General features: G+C 37.9%; 1 protein-coding gene across 5 annotated transcripts in view; it reads left to right on the plus strand.

Annotated features, from left to right (window-relative positions):
- Positions 1-24,132, plus strand: part of LOC140613880 (phospholipid scramblase 1-like) — a 28,846-nt gene continuing 4,714 nt past the window's right edge. The window contains exons 1-7 of one of the 5 annotated variants that reach the window (XM_072792355.1): positions 1-222; positions 4,391-4,416; positions 7,258-7,338; positions 11,579-11,907; positions 13,724-13,766; positions 16,593-16,813; positions 18,271-18,432. In XM_072792355.1, coding sequence (XP_072648456.1) covers positions 4,404-4,416; positions 7,258-7,338; positions 11,579-11,907; positions 13,724-13,766; positions 16,593-16,813; positions 18,271-18,432 — 849 coding nt within the window. In that variant the 5' untranslated portion in view covers positions 1-222; positions 4,391-4,403. Of the gene's footprint in view, positions 223-262; positions 334-422; positions 467-4,390; positions 4,417-7,257; positions 7,339-11,578; positions 11,908-13,723; positions 13,767-16,592; positions 16,814-18,270; positions 18,433-24,132 lie in introns of those variants that run through there. The other 4 variants (XM_072792356.1, XM_072792357.1, XM_072792358.1 and 1 more) reach the window with 4 other exon arrangements.

The raw sequence follows: 24,132 nt of genomic DNA on the forward strand, positions 1-24,132 counted from the left end.
GCTGCCCGGGGCCCCGGAACAGACGTCAGGGCCCGCAGGGCGCAGGGGGCGCAGGGGGCGCAGCGGGGCCAGCGGCGAGCGCGCGCTCGGGGCACCTGCAGGGGCGTGGACGCCGCCACCGGGAAACGAAACCGTCAGACCTCGGCGGCGCAAGGTCGCTCCGAGGTTCCGGGGCCTCGCCCTTGGCAGCATCCGGGCAGCATCCGCACGCGGCGGCCACAGGTGGGCGGGCGGCGGGCTCCCGGCCAGGCGCGCGGGGGGGGGCGGGAGGGCTGTACCTGTGCGGGGCGCGCGGGCACAGGCTGGGGGCCGGGGTCCTGGCGGCGGCCACAGGTGGGCGGGCGGCGGGCTCCCCGCCAGGTGTGCGGGGGGGAAGGGGGCGGGGGCAGGGGGCGGTACCTGTGCGGGGCGCGCGGGCACAGGCTGGGGGCCGGGGTCTTGGAGCATCCGCACGCGGCGGCCACAGGTGGGCGGGCGGCGGGCTCCCCGCCAGGCGCGCGGTGGGGGGGGCTGTACCTGTGCGGGGCGCGCGGACACAGGCTGGGGGCCGGGGTCCTGGCGGCCCGGGGAGCGACCCCCGAGCAGCGACCCGCCTGCGGCACCCCCCCCGCCGGCCCGCCCCAGGGCTCAGGTGTGCCCGCGCCCCGTGGGTGAACACCTGTCCGCGGCGCTGAGAGTCTGAGCTGCGGCTGCCGGCAGCGTGCGGGGGGTGCGGGGGGTGCGCGGGGGGTTAGAAGGGCGATTCGCAGGCCCCTCGGAGCTGTCATTTAACAGTGAGTATTCACTACTGGGAAGGCTGCCCCCCCCCCCCGCCCCAAACTGTGCGAGCCACCTGGAGCTCCGCGCGCGGGGGCAGGAGGGAGGCAGGTGCTTTACCGCCCACAGGGGGACCCTAGACCCGAGGCTCCCGAGTCCACCTGCCTGGGTGCACCCCCCGCCTCTGCTACTTAATTCCTGCGGACTCCGAACCCGTTTCTTCATCTCTGGACCTTGCTGGCTCCATCTCTGAAATTGCGTCAAGGTCAAAAATGAGTTCCGAGAGTTAAGAGTAGGATACTTAACTAGTGTAAAAGCTGTTGTCGGAGCTGTGTCCCGCGCTGCAGAAAGTTCTCATTAGGGTTAGCTTTTGGTATTTTTTTTTTAAGATTTTATTTATTTATTCATGAGAGAGAGACAGAAGCAGGCGCCCCGAAAGGAGCCCCATGCGGGTCTCGATCCCGGATCCCGGGGTCACGCCCTGAGCCGAAGGCAGACGCTCCACGCCTGAGCCACTCAGGTGTCCCGCTTTTAGTATTTTTAATAGTAAAGTCCCTGCTTCTCCGAGATTATTATCTGGCTCCCAGGTGGTTTTATTTAGACAGAGATTCCTGGAAGTGGTAAAATAGCTACTACCCAGCTCCAGGAACAGGCAGGTATTGTTTCTCCTGGTTTAGCAATTTGAGAAACAGGATTAGTACAAGTGTCACTTCCGTAGAGGAAATTGTCAAACGATTTATGATTCCCTTTATCATCCTTGAACTTTCTTAATAGCAGAACTTTCTCTTAATACCATGCTCGCGAGCAGGACAACTGCAGGGCTTTGAACACTGAATAAACGCAAGGAATGAAAATTAAGGAAAAGGGAAAATGAGTGGATTTCTGCAGCTGGATAGAAAAGGTGCATGTAAAATAAATAAGTGGCTGAATCTGAGACGAAGCAGCCTTCACATTTGTACGGGAGCTGTTCTTTATGGGAAAGGAGGGAAATAAAACCCTACACATCTTGTTCAGTCAGCAAGCACCAGTTAAGTGCCTTGTCCTGGACAAGATAGTCCATACTCTGGCCTTTGAGAACATAGAACGCAGGTAGAGAGAAACTACGTTAAAACTGTCCTACACTTCTCTATTCTTTTGTCTGATCTCTCCCCCCCCCCTTTTTCTTTTTCCTGTAATCCACAAACCTTTCATTTCCTTGAATTAGTCAATCTCCCTCTAGCCACAGGACTTGTGCCAGTTGCCTCTGCAATGCTTCACTTCCCCAACCCCCATCCATGGCCTAGTTGATTTTAGACAGCCTTTGGCTCTCAGATTCAAAGTAGGTCAGGGACAAAGAGTTCTGTCATTGTCTTTATTTGCTAAAATAATTCAGAACATATATCCACATCGTGGGCCTCAGAAAAATGTTAACTGATTTGTTGTTAAACAATTAAGAAGTAAACATGGATCGATGATTCAAATATAGGTTATGCCTGGTTTATAGGCATACTAGTCTTAGGAGCTATCAAAACTAGGGATGCTTCCTTTGGGTTCCAGATTGTACATTAATATTTTTCTGAAAGCAATAAGAGAAATTTCAGCACCCCCAAGAGATGGGTCAAGGATTTCACTGTAAGATGAGTTCTGGAACCATGATTGATGTCACCTGCATTATTTCTCTTCCCTGATGGAAGAGGTTTATAATTTTCAAAGAGCCCAGAGCAGCAATGGGTCTTATGGTATCTGATGGAATAATTTTACCAGAAATATACTTATATGAATATAGTATATGATGCACTAATCTCTCATTTAACTGAATTAGGAAGAAGGGTATAGGGCAGCCCGGGTGGCTCAGCAGTTTAGTGCCTTCAGCCCAGGGCGTGATCCTGGAGACTCAGGATCGAGTCCCATGTCAGGCTCCTTGCATGGAGCCTGCGTCTCCCTCTGCCTGTGTCTCTGCCTCCCTCTCTCTCTCTCTCTCTTTCTCTCTCTCATGAATAAATAAATAAAATCTTTTTTTTAAGAAAAAGAAGGGTATAGTATTCAGATTATAATTTGAATTTATACATTTGTCCTGAAGTAATTAAGATTCCAGTGGTACAATATATATGACTTCCTTAGATTTTTTTTTTCTTTTAGTACAGGATAAATATGATGTTCTTTTCCCTGGAAGTTTTTCTAGGACTTGTTTCTTATTAAAAGTCCTGGGGGCATTATTAAAAAGTTATCATACTAATTAATTAATTCACCCAGGACTCCGCCTTACTCATTTCCAAAACTGGGTGACATTACCTCTTGTTAATAGACCCTTAAGTTTGAGAAAATCAAAAGATCTCTGAAACAGCAAACAAGACTAGACAGGGTGACATGGTGAGTATCCTCTTTATTCTACAAGTGCTTTATTCTACTGGCACAAATACAGGCCACGACTGTCCCTTAACATTTTGTACCAAAACTTATGCTTGATTTTTTGCTTAATTGCAAAAATTCTAAAACCTACAGCACAGTGAGGACCCAGATTTTGTTCTGCAGCAGTTTTGCCAACAGGGAATCATTCTCACAAATCTATACTTTAAGATTCAAAATAATATAACCACATAGGAAAGAAAAGAGCACAGCAGGACAAACAAGCTCTGTGTTAGAGTCTGTTGAGTTTCCTGGGATCTCTAGACAAGAAGTTTTGCCTGGGTTAAATGTTATTAGTAGGCATAAAGGGGGTTGGGATTTTTTTAAAGATTTTATTTATTTATTCATGACACACACAGAGAGAGAGAGAGAGAGGCAGAGACACAGGCAGAGGGAGAAGCAGGCTCCATGTAGGGAGCCCGACATGGGACTCGATCCCAGGTCTCCAGGATCAGGTCTTTGATCTCGGTCTTCCCAGGCTGAAGGCAGCGCCAAACCGCTGGGCCACCGGGGCTGCCCAGGGGTTGGGATTTAAAGTGGAGAAATCAGGGAAAAAGGGATCAAGGAACTGGAAGGTAGAAATACTGAGAGCATTTTTTTTTTTAATTGTTATTTTCTGTAGAAATAACCAAACACAAAGTTTTGGTTGGATTGTCATGGCGCTACAACTATGCAACACCTGAGAATGGGTTCTCTGGCTAAAAGTATATCTTGAAACATAGAACAAAGGGTCAGGCCTTTTCAGATTTACTGCTCAAATTGGGAAGGATATATCCACAGAACCTGGAATCCAGAGACATTTGCAGTAGTGTGATCTGATAGCTAACTTCACGTCTAGAGTCCAGCCCTAAGGCTGGGTGCTGGATCACACACTTCTTTTGTGTAGATTGGAAGGCTCCAGTTCTTTACTGAGTTGCAATGTGTCGTCTTAAGATCACAGTGTTTTCCTTTTGGTTTTCTGCCTCATAGGACCCTCTCCTCCCAAAGGTTTGTAGGAAATGTCCATGATCCTGGGGGGACCCACAACTTTGTAAGTTGTACTCAAAACCACATCAGGAAAAAAAAAAAAAAAAAACACATCAGTGGGGAATGGGAGCAAGGTCAAAGGGTTTAAATGACTGTTTCTGGTAGATTAGATGAATAGAAGAATATCCTATGTGTATGGATAGTTTCAGATTATCTTGTTTCAACAGTCATATTTGACCTATAAATTTTAGACAATGTACTAATATCAGGTCTTCTTTTTCAGAACTCTTTAAACCATGGAAAAACAAAGTAAGTAATTTAAGTGTTTACTTTCATTTTATAATGTTAAATTGTTGTTAATATGTTCTTTGTCATAATGTTTTATTCAGTTTCAAAGGATATAATTTGCTTTGTTTTGTTTATGCTCCAGAACCCAAATTCTAGTTCATTGCTTTGACTGTAGAGACAAAGTACACACATATCCACTACCACTAATTTTTTCTGTAAAAATAAAAAAGTCTTAGGTAAGCCTAAGGAATTTTAGTCTTACTGGGAAATATGTTATATAATTCATACTATATTCTACCTAGATCAGGTTTTCCCTCTTTATGTGCATTTTCTATACATAAACATTATTCAACTCATTAAATTAACAGATAATAAATTTAATATGTCAGTCCATTGTAATAAAATCTTCAGATATAGCCTGCTATATATTTGATAACATACACATGTGAACAGGTTTAAATAAATACCAATCATTATACTCTGGCTTTTTTCTGCCAAGAGAATACTAAGGGCTCCTTGGTGGCACAGTTAATTAAGCAGCAAACTCTGGATTTTGGCTCAGGTCATTATCTCAGAGTCATCGATCAAGTCTCACATTGGGCTCTGTGCTCAGCAGAGTCTGCTTGTCCCCCTCCCTCTGCTGTCCCCTTCTCTCTCTTTGACTCTATCTCTAAAATAAATAAATAGATAAATAAAATCTTAAAAAAAAATTCTAAAGCAGATGGGTATTGACCAAGCATATATTAAAAGACTTTGTCTTTTTTTTAAATATAAAGTTCTGAAGAGTAAAACAATACATATAGGGAATAATATGAAGAAAAAAATGCTGTTTTGTGAGATTTATATTCTCTTTATTTTTGTTTAAATACGAAAGAGACATTTGTCTTTCACCACAGTGTCAGTCTTGCTACATATATTACTCTGTACGACTAGAAACCTCAGCTTTCCTTCATGAAGTTTCATGATCTTCTCTTAATGTTTGCTATATTAATTTAACTTTACTTACAAAACTCAGGGTTTTTAAATGCAAATTAATACAATATTGCACTGTTATATTTGCCGCAAGCATTAGGATGCTTCAGATCACTTTAGAAAGGTTCTTTTGGCCAAGGTCATAGTCACCTTTTAACACTTCATCTTCATATATATAATTGTGTGTGTGTAAATGTATGTAAATAGGAATAAATATATAGAGAAGTAAAAATAAAGTTTCTTTATGATAATGTGACAGTCCTATGATATCTATAAATTATTTTAAGTTCCATTTCACAAATGCAGAAATCCATTCATCATTCATATGCTTTGGTCTATTTGACCACTTCCCCATTTGCTTGGTTTCCTTTTATATGAATTCCTGCTGAAATTCTTAAAACTAGGGTCAATACCCTGGAACCCAAACCCCAGAGATTAGGAGCTTCTAATTTCTTGACTCTATCAGCTCCTAGATAGGTATATGCACTGACTATTGCTCAAACAATAGTACCCAGCAAGAGGTGCCAAAATGTGACATATCATTCAAGAGCAGGTCTGTTAGTCAGACTTGCAGTGTGTTTTCTTGAGATCTGGTCAGTGTGATTCAACTCAGGTTGGGAGTGGGGCTGTGGGCAGGGCCTCGAGAGCTAGAGAACTAGGAGATAGGCCCCCACTCGAAGCCAACAAAGGAATGGTTGGAATGGAGTGACTTGTATTTCAGAGATCTGTAATAAATCAGGGTATGTTACACTATCTGTTCAGGGAAAAGCCCTGGAGGAAGTAGAGGATTCTTTGTTAATTACCTGAATTCGCAGTCTCCATAGACTCCATTCTGTTGAAGTTATTAGGAAGCCAATTGAATGGAGGAGGAGGGTGGCTCACAATCCAGCTTTCCTACTGAAACCACATGAGTTGAGTGTTCTTTGAAGGCCTATGGTTAAAAAAAAAAAAAGCATATAGAAAATATATCAGATTTTGACTTTTTCTTCTGTATTAATGTCATGCCCTCATCATTCAATAGGAAACTATTTTGAATTTATAGTTAGCAAGCCATAGTGGAACAGAGGAGAACGTGATATAAGTGTAGTGTCCACTAGACCATAAATTGCATGAAGACAGAGCCAGTATAGCCTCAGAGCTCAACTCAGAGACAATATAGGAGGGGCTCAACAAATATTTATTGTCTGACTAGGGTAGCTACTATATGAGTGACTAGAAAGCACAAATATGAAGAACTAGAAGGTCATGGAATATTAAAAATATTCAACAAAGTTTAATATGCTAGTTTATTGTAATTCAGTCAGTTATGATTTTTATAAGTCAAAATTAGTCAAATATTAGGAATTTCCTATGGTTCAACCTTATTGGGGTAGTTGCAGAGCAAGCATAAAAAGGACATTTAAATATTGAAATGTATGCGTTGTATTACATATTTTTTAACTATATTACATATTTTTAAAATAATTCTTATAGCAATAATTATACATATCTTTGAAATTATCCATAACCTTTCCATTATGATCTCTACGTCTTTCTTCACAGTCTATATGTGGTTTTAAAATACTGTTTTCCTAATACCAACAGAATCAAAATACAGAAGTAAACATTAATCAGGCATATTAGAAAACTAGAAATTCAGTCCCTGTAACTCAGCTCATTTTATCTGAAAAAGAATTTCTTTGAAACAGGATTCTGCTAAAAATTAAGTCTGAAAGCAAGCATAGCTTGTGTTGAGTGAAGAATTCACTTTATCAATTTTAGTCAGCACAAGATTGTGTAAATGAAAATTATCTAAAGACAATGTATTTTTCTTTCTAAGGATAATGTAATTTTCTTTCTGATATATATTTTATTAAAGTAGATAGATGTTTACCCGCCCCTGTATTGCAGATGGGCAAATGGATGCTCCTCATCCAGGGACAAATCTACCATCTGGACATCCCCCTGAATATCCTTCAGCAGCATTCCAAGGTAAAATATTTATTTAAAGAATAAACCCCCCCAAATTTTAAATTATTGTTATTCCCCTAAAGTGTACATATGTGTGTGTCTGCCTGTCTCTGTGTGTGTTTTGGTAGTGTCTTTTACTAAAAGTGCAATAATGAAATTGGAAGCCTATTGTTAATTTTTTTGGCTTGACTATGTATTATCATAAATATCATAAAAGTAATTTTTACTTATACAGGATAGTAAAGATGTAGAGTCAATAAAAATTTAGCAAATAAAGTTTTCACATAAATTAAACCCCCAAATAGACATTTTAAATAAAAGATTTAATTGATTCTCCACCTGTTCTGAAACACATTTAGGACATTTATCCCCGAGTATTTTTGAGTCAGATATTAGCCAAGGGTAATTGTGTACAGTGAGAGTCACAGAAAAGAGGTGACTACTTAAAACTGGAAATTCTAAGTAGTAAAAATGTAGCTTCCTGGGTATCATTTTCATTTTCATTCCATAACATATATGAGAGCTTTGCATTTATATACATCCTAACTCATGCCTTCATCTAAGAAAAGCAGTTGAGTCATATCACTCCATACAAGGCAATACCTTTTTACCCTTTGAACCAATGAATAGGAGACTTCAGAGATTTTTATTTAGTCAAATGCAGTTATCAAAATAACTGGAACTTTTCTAAATGACAAAGTTCATGGTGCACCCGGATTTACAAGTAATCCGACTACTCCCACCTTGAGAGACCATTCTGAAGATTTAGTTAGGATCAAAAGGAATCCGGTTTGGGCAGCAGGGCATATCCATTTTGTTTTCTGCTCTGAGCAAATAAATCTGCTTGAGAATTGAATTATCTAGACAGAAATTTCCCAGTAGGGCCTGGATCTCATTCAGATGTTTGCAGTTAGTTATAAGGATGTGAACTAGAAAATCTCTAAGGTTATAGTTCTCAAGGGGGCCTGCACTGAAATATTATGTGGATGTTCTTAAAAACACTGTACCAGGGTATCATACCAGAAAAATTTAAAAAGCTCAGGTAGTAGGACCCAGGGATTAGTAATATTTTAATTCCCCAGGTAATTCTAATGTGCAACCACCAGAGCTAAGAACTACTGCTCTAAATTCTTATATGATGATTGTTTGAAAAATTATTAGCAACCTGCAATATTCATCCAAGGCACTTGGAGAATGATTTAATCCACCTTCACAGCTAATTAAAAGTAGGTGATAAATAATTAAATTCAGTTATAATCAGACTTGAGAGCTTATGAGAAAAATAGCTTAATTTTATTTCTCAAGTCCAAGGCCACATATATAGTACAGGTCTTAATATGATAATGATGTAGTGATAGTTTAAAAATGAGACTTTACTGTGCATCATGTGTGATAAATCATTTAATTCTCAAGCTTATGAGGTAAATACTATCAATTATCCCCATTATTCAGGTGGGAAAAAGGCATAGAGAGGCTGTATCAGGCTCTGGGTTATGGCTTCTGTACTTGATAGTTGTGCGATGGTTCAAATAAGTTGCTGTACCTCCAAGCCTCTGTTCTTATCTATAAAATGGGGATAATATTTTCCAATTCAGTTTTGTTTGGAGATTAAATGAAAACATATGTAAAATACCTAGTACAATGATTTACAAATAATAAGTGACAAATATTTGTTGACTATTCTACTAATAATACATTAAATCAATTGGACTTTATACAAATAAAAATATTTGTATTTTTACAAATTTCAGGTAGTTCTGTATGTTTAATCCATTGACTTGGGAAATAATCAACTATCCACTCTAGGAGTCTTGAGAAGATTGAAATAATGCTAATAACGTAACCTATTAACTCCTATATCCCCATTGATTTGCTTGTGGTCTGATCTTTGCATTGTTCCCAGTGATCTTTAAAAATGCTTACCTGTTCATATTACAGATAGCATTCAATGTGTACATCATTGACTTTTCCTTGATTTTAGGATAAAGACCAAAATGCTTATTTTGGTTCACTAGACCTGAAGGCTCCCGTGCATTCTCTTTAACTGTCTCTTAAGCCTGAGTCTCCGCTATTCAAGTCCATGTGCCTTTCTAAAGATTAGTAGACACCCTGTTACTAACCCAGGGCTTCTCTCTGAAACATTTTCCTTGTGCCCCCTGGTCTACTCAACTCCTCTGCATCCTTTAGATCTCAGCTGAAAGGAGGTCCTCAGGGAAGCTGTCCTAACTCCTTCCTTTTCTCTCTCCCCATCCCAACACGTTCCTTTGGCATTTATAGTCATAAAAATCTGGGCCCTTCTTTCAAAGAGCTTGTCTTCAACCATAGTTAACAAATTGGTCATACTGGTGTCGTGGCTCCCTGGAGTATAAAGTATAAGTTATAAAGTATAAAGTTAAAAACTATAACTTTATAAAGTATAAAGTTATCTTCCCCACAAGGCAGTGAGGGCAGGGATTCCATCTGCATTTCTCATTTTAAATCCCAGTGCTCAGCACTCCTATAAACTTTGTAAGATATAAATCAGATTATGGAGCTCACTTGTCTGCTTAAAATCCTCAAAGACCTGTCCATCACACTTGGAATAATATCTAAACTCCTTATGAATGGGCTTCCTCGATGAGCTGCTGTTTCTTCACTGACCACAGTTTCTACTCTTCCTCTCTCCCTTAGGAGGTTTCTCTTTTTCTCAAACATGCCAAATTCATTCCTAAGTAGAAGAGTTTTGCATTTGGTTTTCTTTCCTCCTGGACATTTCTTGCCGGATCTTTACACAGAGCTTTTCTGTTCTCATATTTTAGATCTCAACAGAAATTTTTTTTCTATCTAATGTAACGAATTGATACCTTTCCCTCTCCACCATGCATTTTCTCTATAAGTTCAATCTGAAATCTTTTAAATCAAAGAATTTATTTTCCCTTTCCCAAAAGTTGCCTGTAAGCTTCCTGAGGGCAGGTTGCCTGTTGATAGCTGTGTCCTCTGATTCTAGAACAGAGCCAGTCACATTGTAGAATGTTGGTAAATATTTATTGTAAGAAGGAATGAATTATAAAAACTATATTTAAAAGATATTAGTATGAGATTTAGTCTCTTCTAAATCTTTTTAATGGTGTATGTGTTTTGCCTCAGTGATTTTTTAAGTACTTATAAATTACATAATCTAAGTATTAAATTTTATATAGCCTTTCCTGTTAAAATATTATGGAACACATTCCTTTGAAATTATATTCCATTCCTGTGGGATTGCTACTCTGTGGACTACTCATGGAAGCTTATGAAGTTCCATTGCAATCACAAATTCACATGGAATACAGAATATACGCTTATTAAATTTCTTCCTCTCCTGTGCTTCTTAAATACTTAAGATTGCCTATTGTAACTTTTTATCTTCCTTAGTTCTCAAATTATATTTTTCAGAGTGCTGTAAATTATAAAACTTAAATTTGTAATCTATCATACTGGATGATTTTTTCATGTAGGAGGTTTTAGGATAGGAATGTACCATGCCTGAAAATTTCAGGCTGATTGTTCACCCAGATAAGCATCTGGACAATATTGGAAGTAACAACATGCTTTTACCTTTATGCCAAGGTTTCTCAACGGCAGCACTATAATATTTGGGGATGAATAACTCTTTTTATTTTTCAGGGTACTATTCTAGCATTTCAGGAAGTATTTAGCAGCATCACTGACCTCTGTTTACCAGATGCCAGTATCACCCTCCATTCCAGCTGAAACAACCAAAAATATACCCAAACTTTGCCACATATTCTTTGAGGGGGCAAAACCACCCCTAGTTCTATACATAAAGGAGATACTGTTTCCTACAGTTCCAGAATTATCATATTTTTATACAATACTTTGGTTTCAGAAATGCTGATTCCAAGCCTTTTTGGGCCTTTTACTCCATGCCATCTCTCTTTTCTATTAGGGCATTCCAGAATCTTTATGTAGGTGACTCTAGGTCATTGTTGATTTCCTGTCACTTTCCTAGTTTTCAAGACTATTTTCAACTGAGTTTTGAGTGGTGGATAAGGCTTGGGCCAATCCTACTCCCAGCCCCAAGCCGTATAGGAGTGGATATGAAACCACAAATATTTCATTGAAAAATCGCTGAAAGATAAAAACACAACCTTTAAGCTTCATAAAAACGGGATTTCTGAGTTGAAATTTTAGTTTGTAGAGTTTTAGGAGTAATCCCAAAAGAATTCATGTTTCAAATTTTCTGTGCAGTTACAAATTATTTTACTTGTTTATATTTCAGGGCCTCCAGGACATATGGGCTACCCTGGCCCTCAGGTTGGCTATCCTGGCCCTCAGGTTGGCTATCCTGGCCCTCAGGTTGGCTATCCCGGCCCCCAGCCTGGCTATCCTGGCCCCCAGCCTGGCTATCCCGGCCCCCAGCCTGGCTATCCTGGCCCTCAGGCTGGCTACTCAATTCCACCAGCTGATTATTTAGGTGCTGGCCCAGTAGGCTTTCCTGTCCAACACCAGCCAGTGTATAATCAGCCAGGTGGACCTGCAGGGGTACCATGGATGCCAGCACCACCACCTCCATTAGACTGTCCACCTGGATTGGAATATTTAAGTCAGGTAATTCTAAATAAGTGAAACACTCATAAAAAAATAAAATTGTGCATATCATTTGCTTAATGAAATTAACAAATGACTAATTCAGAAAAGTCTGAAATGGTAAAGCATTTTACACTAACAAATTACTATAAGTCTTCTAGGTCAAGTTTACTTTCAAAGCAAAATATAAATGTCTCATGAAATTGTGTTTTCTATGATTTTGAATATACTCTGTGGCAATGGTCAATAGCAAACTTTAATTAAGCACTATTTTCCAGAGTTTGTTCCTAAGTATAACACATGCATTAACTTATCTAATCCCTTAGAAGCTCTATGATATATAGGTGCTATAATTATCATCATTTTACAGAAGAGGAAACTGAGGTCCAGGGAGATTATATAACTGACTCAGGGTCAAAACACTAAGGAATGGCTTCTTAATTCTGGAAACTTAGTTCTAGATCTTGTTCTTTAATCTTAACACCGAATAACTTCCTGAGAGGTGAATAGAAACATTAAACTAAATTTAGTGCTGAGTGTCAAGGTGCCTGGGTGGCTCAGTTGATTAAGTGTCTGCCTCCAGCTCAGGTCATTATCCCAGGTTCCTGGGATTGAACCCAGGGTCAAACTCCCTGCTCAGCAGAGTCTGCTTCTCCTTTCTCTGCCCCTCCCTCCAGCTTGTGCACTCTCTCTCTCATAAATAAACAAAAAAATCTTTTTAAAAAATTTAGTGTTGATATCAATAAGTGGTACCAAAAACTGAGAGTTAATATTTTCTGTATAACATGATTCACTTTTTGTTATAATTAATAAAACTATATTTTATGATGCTTTGTCCTTTGGAAGAACCAATTTTATTAACACCACCAGTGAGGAAAAAAAAAAATCCTTTTTTTTCCCTTGCCCATATCCTAGCAATGTGAAGGTTAGTATTTGCTTAATGTTGGAAATCTGGTATGTAAACTGGGAATATGAAATTATTTGTGTCTAATCTATAAACAGCTATTCCTGCGATAACTAACCAGTTTTAAGTAAATGAATTGGCTCTCTTTTACTCTCTGTACTACTTTAATTTTCCCCAATGCACTTGGGTGTTGTAAGAACTATTAGTAGTTCATACAATCCAAGAAATACTTTAAACAGATTCTTTTTAAAAATCAAGGCCTTACAAAATATATAGGGGAAGTTATTACCTGCTCCAAAAGGTAATATCAAGCACACTTCAAATTTGTTTTTTAAATTTGGAAAGAATTTTTAAATTTGGAAAGAAGCACTTTAAATGGATAAGGAGTCTTAATATTTCTTAAGTCTTTTCAAGAAGGAACTTTTTTTTTTTTTAATTTTTAGAGGGATTCCAGTGTAAGTCAATTTTATTTGACCTGAATTTGCCCACGTTAATAGTGAACACATTCAATAGATTGTTTTTCTTTTTCTTTTTTAAAGATTTTATTTGAGAAAGAGAGAGCATGCATGCATGTGCAAGCACACAAAAATGGCAGGGAGGGGCGGAGGGAAAGGGAGAAGCAGACTCCCCACTGAGTCGGGAGCCCAACTCCCGGCTGATCCCAGGACCCTGAGATCATGACCTGAGCCAAAGCCAGCCACTTAACCAATTGAGCCACCCAGGTGCCCCAGTAGATTGTTTTCAATTAAAGATATATTAACTTTAATTTTATACCTTTAGGTATAAAAGTTTAGAAGTAAGACATGATATTATTAAATATTGATAAATATTGACAATTTATTATATACGTTCCTTAAAATAGAAAACACAAATATTAATTTTGGTATAAAAAGAATGAAAATATCGTCTTTTTTTTTTTTTTTACTATAATAGATAGATCAAATACTGATTCATCAGCAAATTGAGCTTCTGGAAGGTATGTATTCATTTTATTGACCATATTTCTAGAAAGAGAAGATGTTTTTACAGATAAAAGCATATCAGCAACCACAAATATAACACTTTCACTGATGTGGAACAGTTAAATCTGATTATTTACAAATGTCTTTCTTCATGATAATGAAATGATGGCAATTATCAGTGGCACATTTCTGGAAATTAGAAGTCAACTTGTAAAACACCATTATTCTGAGCATCCATCCTCATGCCAACTTAGAAGGAAGCCCATCAAAAGTTACTTTTGCTCCCACTTCCCTCTAGAAATCATTTCAGCTGTTTTCTCTAGCCTGACATGATCTTGATGCTGACACAGAACCATATGCACTAGTTCAGTTACCTTGGTACATTTCTAAAGCCAGGAAAGTCCTTCAATTTGGATGGGTATGTTTTGGAAAATGTATTCTTGCCAACAATTTATATCAGGAGTTCATATGAACCTTGTAAGACCTTTGTTCTGTGGTCTGTGGATTATCACCTTGGGTGCAGGGCTAATGCATTGTTGGAGGATGCTGATCAGTAGGCTTGGAGGCCTGGCTTCTTAAAACAGCACTCCTGCTCATGTGAATGGCAAATAAATATTTCCTTGGGTACAGCACTCCTGAGGTGCAAGGTAAACTTAAGAAGCCACCAGATGCTTCAAGACTCTTACCAGGGGAAAGAGAACCTAGATGGCTTCATGAACCATGGTGTCTTTCTTCTAGATATAAAGAGTAATGAACGCTCAGCTAGAGTTTATAATATATCTGTTAAGTCCTTCATCTCTCTGCAAAGTTTGTTTCCAATGATAGAAATTATAACTATGAATAGTAAGAGCAGAATAATAGATTTAGTTTTGCCTTTTTTATTTAAATTGCTTATAATGAAAAAAAAGAAAAAAGTAATAAATTGCTTATAATGTACATTGTTAGATATTTATAATGTGCGTGTTTTTAGTTAATACTAAGTTTTCCCTGGAAAGGCATTCTTTGTTGCTTGATAATTAGTACTTTGAATTTTTTAATGTTTTAAGAAATTTATTTTTGATGTCATAAAATCAAACCAAACCAGATACTGTACATCATACAGCACTCCATTTATAGTTTTTAAATGTGTAAGTTTTATACATATCATGAAAGGTAAAGTAAGTTCAAAATTTATAGTTATTCTTCAGTTTTCTAATAGTGATGTCTTCAATTTTCTTCTTTTCTCTTCATCTCAATGAAAGTATATATTGTAACATGATAGTATAAAGAGATGGAGATTATTCCATTTTTACCATCTGAGTGTATGACAGGCACTTACACACTTCCCAATTCAAAACTTTATAGACAGTAATGATGACCATAAAAGTCTTATTTCATTCTCATTTTGTAACTAGAAGGTAACTTAGAGATTGTGTAAACCCATTCATCTCATTTTACAGATAAACTAGCTAAGAATTTGAGATTAAGCTAGCTAATGAAACATTTAGATAACAGACTCCATGTTACGAATCAGTTTAATTTTTTTCTTACACAGCACTTGACTGGCAGATGTTGAGGTCAAGGGTGGTTCTTTTAAAAATCCAAATGCTGGCTGAAGCCAGCCAGAGCTAAGATACTTAAGAGAGGCCATGATCATAGAATTTATGAAGGACATCTATATCTGACTAAGTCTATCCATACAGATATTAGAGAATATTTTTTGTCTCCATACATATCTCTCTATCATTCATTATATATTGGTGGCTTTCTGGCATCTCATGACCCACGTTAATGAGGACTGTAGACTAGTAGGACTGTTAATGTTCCCCTGGCTCTAAGCAAGGAGAGGTTTGCAATGTGTGATTCAGTATAGGAGCCCATTGGTAAGATGTCACATGGACATCAGCATTTAGCATACCTCTGTCCCCTTGTGAAAAGATTAGCCTCCTCCAGAGTACAGAATTTACGTAGGATGCCAGTGGTCTAGATAGCCTATTGAGTTGCAGCCTTGGTTGCGAAGCACCTCTTCCCATTGTCTAATACCCATCACCCACTTCTGAACAACTACCACTAAGCTAAACCATTTTTTTTTTCCATTTTGGCAGCATTGCTACTCATATTTGGAAATTGCACCACTGATCAGAGCTGTGTTCCTTCATCCAACCCACTATTTTTAAAAGGGTTTAAGAAAAGAGTTCCTTAACAATTTAGACATTTTTCATAAATATGGAGATTAAAAAATGTGCAAAGGCCAGTAGAGCAAATCTTAAACCAGGGTGCTCTGAGCCCAATGTGATGTTCTAATTCACCCTCCATTTTAACCCCCTCCCTTTCTTAATGCACAAGTGTGCATTAAGAGTAAGCCCTGTCATTACTCACCATCACACAGTGCAAAAACATAAGCCATGAATATTATATATAAAAAAACTCAAGCCAATTTATTCAACAGAATATTTCATAGAGTATGAACATAGCAACCATCCTATATTCCCTTATATAATTGAATATTAGAAAACTATACCAAGCAAGTGGATATTTTCTGCATGCACAAAGCAAGCTACGACCATCTACAGCACTGTACCATCCCTCAGAAGCAGTCTGTCTTTCTGACATGAGACTATGGAATTAAGAAGATAGGAGTTTTCTTTTCCCTGTCTTACACAGAGACTTTAATTTCTCTGTTCCTTAATACCTTCTCCTTCTTTTTTCCCTTTATCTTTTATCCTCTATCTAGATCATCTCTAAACACCTTTCCTTTTTGTTAAAGTATGATCTACAAATGGTAGGATATAGTATCTTAGGATAGATTCGATATTCTTTTAGTATAATGGTCATAATGATTCCCTCTCTTATGTTTTTAGTCATAACAGGTTTTGAAACTAATAACAAATATGAAATTAAGAACAGCTTTGGACAGAGGATTTACTTTGCAGCAGAGGATACGGATTTCTGTACCCGAAATTGCTGTGGAGCTTCTAGGCCTTTTACCATAAGGATTCTTGATAATATGGGCCAAGAAGTTATAACTCTGGAGAGACCACTAAGGTGTGGCAGCTGTTGTTGCCCTTGCTGCCTTCAGGAGGTCAGTGAGTAGTTCAGTAAGAATTGTTACCCTTTTATTGAATTTATGTAATCAAATGAGATTTAAAGGAAAATTGATCCATAAGCTTATTGGTTTATACTTGAGAATAAATTGTCCAAGAAGAAAGGCAGGTGAAAAACAAAGAGCAGTTAGCCTCATGGCCATGAGTAGTGTGTCTGTCTCATGGGGTTGAGATCAGAGATCTGAGACCAGGCTTCTTGATCTTCATGGAGATCTGAGAAGGTAGGGCACCTTGGTCAAATCCCTTACCTAAAATAAATGCGAAAAGTCTAGCCAAAGCCAGAGCAGTGACAACCTAGAGAATATTCTAGAATATCCTACATGTGTTCATCTTACAATTTGGGCCAACCTATTATAGAATGAACCTAGGAGAGGCCCCACATCTGAAAAAACTTCAATGCCTGTGTTTTTATAGATCCTTAAAAATTATTAATGAATTTGGGCCCCCTGTAAGAGGTATATACCAGCTATGAGTACCATTAGCTCCATAAAGACCAGACTGTTTCATATTACTTGGCAGCCCACTAATAGAGAATATATATTTCAGGGGAAATGCTGGGACACAGAGAGTTTATAGGGAAGTTGATGTTTGCCTGTATCTTCATTGGCCTGAGACCAGCCCTGCCAGGGTCACTCAGTCACTCCATAGAGGTGGCTGTTCTAGCATGACAGACACAGTTACAAGCACATGAATATTTGAAATCTAATACTGTATGTATTTTTAAAAGATAACTGAAATTGTTCATAGTGAACTATTTTATTTTCATATCATTTAAGTTAGATATAGTAATATTTATCCAGGAATATCTAAGGGAAAACTGAGAGTTTGATGGAATATGCTCTATAATATAATGATGATACTACAACTATATATTATGCTAGTTGATGGTAAAAAAATGGACCTAGGAAGTCATTTACTGATGAGCACACTGAGGCTCTTTAAAGGTCACCTAGCAGAGCCAAGATTCCACACTTCATTTTTTTTTTTGTTTCCATTTTGGCAGCAGTGCTACTCATATTTGGAAATTGCACCACTGATCAGAGCTGTGTTCCTTCATCCAACCCACTATTTTTAAAAAGGTTTAAGAAAAGAGTTCCTTAACAATTTAGACATTTTTCATAAATATGGAGATTAAAAAATGTGCAAAGGCCAGTAGAGCAAATCTTAATAGTGAAGACTATGCATGCAGCCTGCCCAAGTTTATACCTCATCTTGTCTACTTTGTAGTTAGGAATCTGCTGTAAGTTAATTAACATCTCTGCTCCTCAGTTACTTTCTCTATAAATAGGCATAATTGTACCAAACTTGTAGGGATATCTTATGAATTAAGTGGTGCTTAAAATAGTGTCTGGCACTTAGAAAGTATTCAATAAGTGAGTTATTACTAGACATTATAATTATTATGATTTATATATATATTCTTTTGTCTTTGTAGATAGAAATCCAGGCTCCTCCTGGTGTACCTGTAGGTTATGTTAATCAGACCTGGCATCCATGCCTGCCAAAGTTTACAATTCAAAATGAGAGGAGAGAGGATGTGCTAAAAATTACAGGTCCGTGTCTTGTATGCAGCTGTTGTGCAGATGTTGATTTTGAGGTAAGAGATGTGATAATGTTTACAGGTCTTGCTTTCCTCATACAAGAATAATATAATTTGGTAGGATGTTACAAATAGAATACATTTGTGTGTCCTGATATTTCAAGAGGAAGACAGTATGCTTATATATTTAACTTTGGTCAGAGAGGTGGTTAATGCTCTGATTAAGCATCAGGGTTGATTATACTTTTAAAAAGGAAAAGCAGAGCCTTGTAGTCAAATAATAAGCAAAACATCCAACATTTGAACATGGTGGTTTCTGTGTGGACACTCCATATATTATCCATTTAAAATAAAATGTGAACCTCATCATCTAAGTCTGATTGCTAAAGCATATGAATTCTTCCTTAGTCCGAAGTACAGGTTGCCAGTGCTCTAGATCCTCTTCAGAAGTTCTGACATTTTTGAATTCCTGCAAAAAGCTCACTTATGCAAAGAGAGTTTTAAGAAATATACTGTAAGATGTATTTCCCAACTATGCTTCTTATCCATGTGTTAAATTTATTGACTGGAAACCACACTATATCTGTGTATTTACTACATGAAGGAATTTCATTATAGCAGTTTTCCCATAGATGGCCTAGCCTTGTAGCCCAAATTATTTAGTTGTAAATGTGTAAAAATAGGGAGATTTTATAACTTAATCTCATGGAAAATCATAAAATTTGTTAAGATGGACCAACATTTCCACAACAGGGGCAAAAATCTAAAACTAAGCAGGGCTGCCCCCTTATGATAAGATGTTTGAAATCTGCCGCTGTCCTTTACTTCCTACAGTTTCCATTGTCCAGCTCCATTATTTTATACTATCTGCGTGACTTCTCTAATCATATGATTTTCAATTCCTTTGTTAGACCTGGTTATATAAAAATGAATCCTTCCTCCCCTCAGTGACTTCAGAGTCGAAGAAGAAAGATAGGCAATTCTACGAAGATAGATAAAATAGAAACTTATAAAGACTCTTACAAAGGCATATACATAGTGTAAGGAGGAATTGAGGTGATGTATACTCTGCATGTGTAAAGACTTTATAGGTTTTTGTATAATAATAAGTTCTCTATAGAGAGGTCATCATTCCAGGAAAGACCCAAAGGACTGAGAGGTAATTGTTCTCTCAGGGAATATTAATAGAACTTTTGCTGACATATACTTTATTTGCAGAAATTAAGTACTGGTGTAACAAGTCAAGCTGGATTGCAAAACTTTTATATTTAATGCTAAGGAATTTAGAAATCTCCCAGCAACCTTTCTCAGTGAATACCTTAAAGCATCTGTTATATGTAATGAATTAACTCTTCTCCTGTGCATCCAGAATGGTCTAACTAGGTAACAAACTCTTTGAGGGAACTAAGAAAGTAGTCCCTTGAATCATTTTCTGTAGGCTATAATGGAAAGTTTGAAAGCAGGAATTATGAGTACAAGGAACCACTATGGACATGGACTCCATCATAGTGTTAATGGTATGGAAACTTAGAGTAGAAAAGAGATAATGGCCTGAACACAGCAGGAGCCATTCTAAAGGAAGAAATAAGAGACATTTCATAAGCATACCAAGTGGAATTGATTCATGGCTTTGATGTCAGTTGAGCATGAAAGAAAATTTGGAGATGATTCTGATGTCATACTGTTCTAATATCTGATGTTTAAGAAACTCAGTGAGGGGCACCTGAGTAACTCAGTCAGTAAAGTGTCCAACTCTTGATTTCAGATCAGATCCTGATCTCAGGGTTGTGAGATCAAGCCCCATAATGGGGGTTCCACACTTAAGATGGAGCCCACTTAAGATTCTCTCCGCCCTCTCTGTCCCTACTCTTTCAATCCCTCTCTCTCTCTCTCTCAAAAAAAAAAAAAAAACCTGAATGAATAATGATGTCATTAGCCAGTTAGCCAAGTTAACAATCTTGGAGAAGAAACAATTGATTTGTGAGAACCTCATAATTTATATTTGAGTTATGTTGGATTTTTAGTATGTAGAGAAAAAGTTTGGGATGTTTTCAGCATAAAAATCGTAGTTGAAGTCATTAGATTATCCCAAGGGTAGTAGAAGAAAGACAAGTGTGGAGATGATAAGGAAATCTGCCTCCTTCCAGAATTTTTGGTAGGAAAAAACATGAAGGTCTTAACACATTATAGTCCCCTTTATGAGTCCAAAGTCTAAATTCATACCACTGTTATGGATCAAAACCTCATAACATAAAAATTGGTTCTGAGTGGTGATACAGATGACAGAATCGAATGCAAAAGCACACTAGAATATCACCAAAAATTGATCACCAAACCTTTTCTGTTCCTATAGAATAAGCTGATCTTCACATGAATCGATCAAAAATGACAAAATATTCTAGGAATTAATCCACCACCAACAAACTGCATAAAACAGAACAGTCTGCAATCAGTCATATAAGAAATATTTAAATAAACATTAAAGAGGCTAAAGAAGAAACAAAGAAGGTCATAAGAGAAGAATAAGACTATTAAAGAAAGGACAGGAGAATCTGAAAACAAACCAAATAGAAATTCCAGAAATAAGGAACGCTCATTGATGAAACCTCATTGGAAGGTTGAGCTGAAAATTAGATATAGGTGAGGAGGGAATTGATGAATTGGATGATCTATTTGAGAAAAATAAATGTGAGAGGGGAAAAGATAAATTTGAGGGGACCAAAAAAGTGTAAAGGGATGTGAAAGCTAGAATAAAATAGTCTTGCATATGCCAAAGAGCAGTTACAGGGGAAAAAAAAACAAACAAACAAACGAATGCAGAGAATGTGCTGAGATAATATTCAAAGAGATAAATGGATAAGAATCATGCAGACTTGATGCCATGGATTCTCAGATTAAAAAAGGACAAGCAGTCCTGAGTAAGAAGAAATGACTCCCAGATACAACTTAAACTGCAAACTTCAAACTAAAAAGGAAATCTAAAATCAGCAAGTGGGTGGGGGGGGGGGGGGAAGGTTCTCTCTGCTATGTAATTCCCTAACCATTAGGAATTATGAACATTTTACTCTAAGTTTACTAGCTACCTGTGTTTGCTCTCTTTGAATTGTCTATTCATTGCCTGTATTTTTATTGGGTTATTTTTTTTCTTGTCAATTTATAAATGTAATTTGTATGTTGAAGATATTGACCCTGCATCCGTCCTCTGATCTGCAAATAGTTTCCACAAATCTACTCTTTCTTTGTGGACCTTATATATTTATGTGTGTGTGTGTGTGTGTGTGTGTGTGTGTATAAATATATGTATGCATATGTATACATTTTATTTGTTACATATAGTCACATATATCTATTTTAATATCTTCTGGTTCACCTGTCCTGATTATGATGAAGTTACCCCAACGTTATATTGTATTTACTCCTTTTTCAATCTTTTTATAGTTCACTCTTTAACTTACCAGGAATTTTATTTGTACAAGATAGGATCAGGGGATCCCTGGGTGGCACAGCGGTTTGGCGCCTGCCTTTGGCCCAGGGCGCGATCCTGGAGACCCGGGATCGAATCCCACATCAGGCTCCCGGTGCATGGAGCCTGCTTCTCCCTCTGCCTGTGTCTCTGCCTCTCTCTCTCTCTCTCTCTCTCTCTCTCTCTCTGTGACTATCATAAATAAATAAAAATTAAAAAAAAAAATTTAAAAAAAAAAAGATAGGATCAAACATTTTTTTCTTTCAGATGGCTAGATGGCTATAACATCACAATTTATTGAATAAATTAGTCATTCCTTGCTGAATTGAAATACCATACATTAAATTCCCACAAATAATGGGATCTATTTCTAGATTCTACTATTTCATTGATAGAATAATCTGTTTTACAACAGTGCCTTATGATTCAATTATGGCAACTTAATGATGTATTCTATAGCTAGTCAGAGCCAAACAGCCACTTATTAATTTTCTTTATCATTTTTTGCTGTTATCAGATTTTCATTTCCTGTGAATATTAAGGCTAAAAATGATTTAATCCTATTTACTTTTCAGTTGTAAATCATTATTCACATTTCTGAGCCTTTTTAAAACAAACTATATGTTCTACTTCTCTCATAAATTTTGGTAAATTTTTTATTTCTTATATAGGAATAAAAAGGAGAAATGTCAGTATTTGTTAAATCTAGTGGTAGGATTATGGTGGCTAAATTATCTGTTGTATATTTCATTTAAAAAACACTTTAGAAATTAAAAATGACCAAATTTTTAAATATAAGGTTTTTTTACTAGCTTCAAATGCTGATGACAGCTATTAATATGTAAAACACAGGTATGCAGAGCATCTAGGTGGTGCAGTCAGTTAAGCCTCCAACTCTTGTTTCAGCTCAGGCCATGATCTCAGGGTCCTGGGATCCAGCCTTGTGTCCATGCTCAGCATAGAATCTGCTTGAGATTTTCTCTCCTCCTTCTTCTGCCACTCCTGCTCATGCTCTCTCTCTCAAATAAATAAATCTTTAAAAACAAACAAAAAATACAGGTATGCAAGAGGGATTTGTAGTAGTCTATGTAGCCACAATAGTATGCATAACAACCTCTAAAGCTCAGTGGATTAAAACTACAGGGATTTATTCTCATGTGAATAGATATGCAGGTCAGTTGTGTCTCAGGGAATATATCCAAGCTTCACTAGATGGCTCTGATTTGGGCTGTAAGTTGGTCTCAGGTCTACTCCAGGTATGTTCATTCTGGAACGGTAGCAAATACAGCTACCTGGATCATGCATTTCTAGTCTGATCACTGGAGAGCAACAACCAGACCAAAGCACTTAGCCATGTTTTAGGCCTCTACTCATGTCACATCTCTTAACATTCCATTGGTCAATCAAGTCACATGGCCAACCCTACCTATCAATGAACAGGAGCATAAACAAGACCTACAATTGGTCGGGGAGGGTAGTTCATGAATATTTGCTGAACCGTAATCTATGCTATCATAGTTATATTAGAAGTTAATTTCAGATTTTTAAAGAACCCATCCACCCACACCAAAAGAAAATGAGTCAACTGTGTTCCGTTTCCCCACATTTTTAAAAAAAGATTTTATTTATTTATTTGACAGAGGGAGAGTGTGAGAGTGCACAAGCGGGGCGGGGGCAGCAGAGGGAGAGAGAGAACCAGACACCCTGCTGAGCAGGGAGCCTGACATGGGGCTCGTTCCTAGGACCCGGGGATCATGACCTGGGCCAAAAGCAGATGCTTAACTGACTGAGCCACCCAGATGCCCCCAGTTAATTCACATTTATTTTGCTCTTCTCAACCTGAGCTAGGGCTTAAGTAGGTGTGGCTAGCACTTGTGGTACCTTGTGCACATTTAAAAAGGATTCATCTCTTCCTAGTTTGACATACATAACTCTACATGCATGTACCAGGGTAATTGTGGGCTACATTCATCCCCACACATGCCTACTTGGTGAGGTGCATTTGTCCAGTCACAGTCTGTTCAACTCTTTAAGATGGCTCTGGGCTTTCCTCAAGCAGAATTGTAAAATCAGAAAAATTTTACTTTGGAGCTCTTTTTATCATACATGCTTCTTTTTGTTGTTGACTGTGCATCCACCCTACTGTCTAGTGTTACCCCAACCCTTGACCTGGGGCACCCCATCAAGTTGCTTATTAGCTATTTTCTTGTACTCAAAACTGCCAGTCTTCTTTTCCAGGCTCTTCACATTTCATATTTTCCTACTGATGGTAGTAATAAACCATCTCATCATAT

Source organism: Canis lupus, chromosome 22 (assembly GCF_048164855.1).
Source record: "Canis lupus baileyi chromosome 22, mCanLup2.hap1, whole genome shotgun sequence".
Classification (NCBI taxonomy): domain Eukaryota; kingdom Metazoa; phylum Chordata; class Mammalia; order Carnivora; family Canidae; genus Canis; species Canis lupus.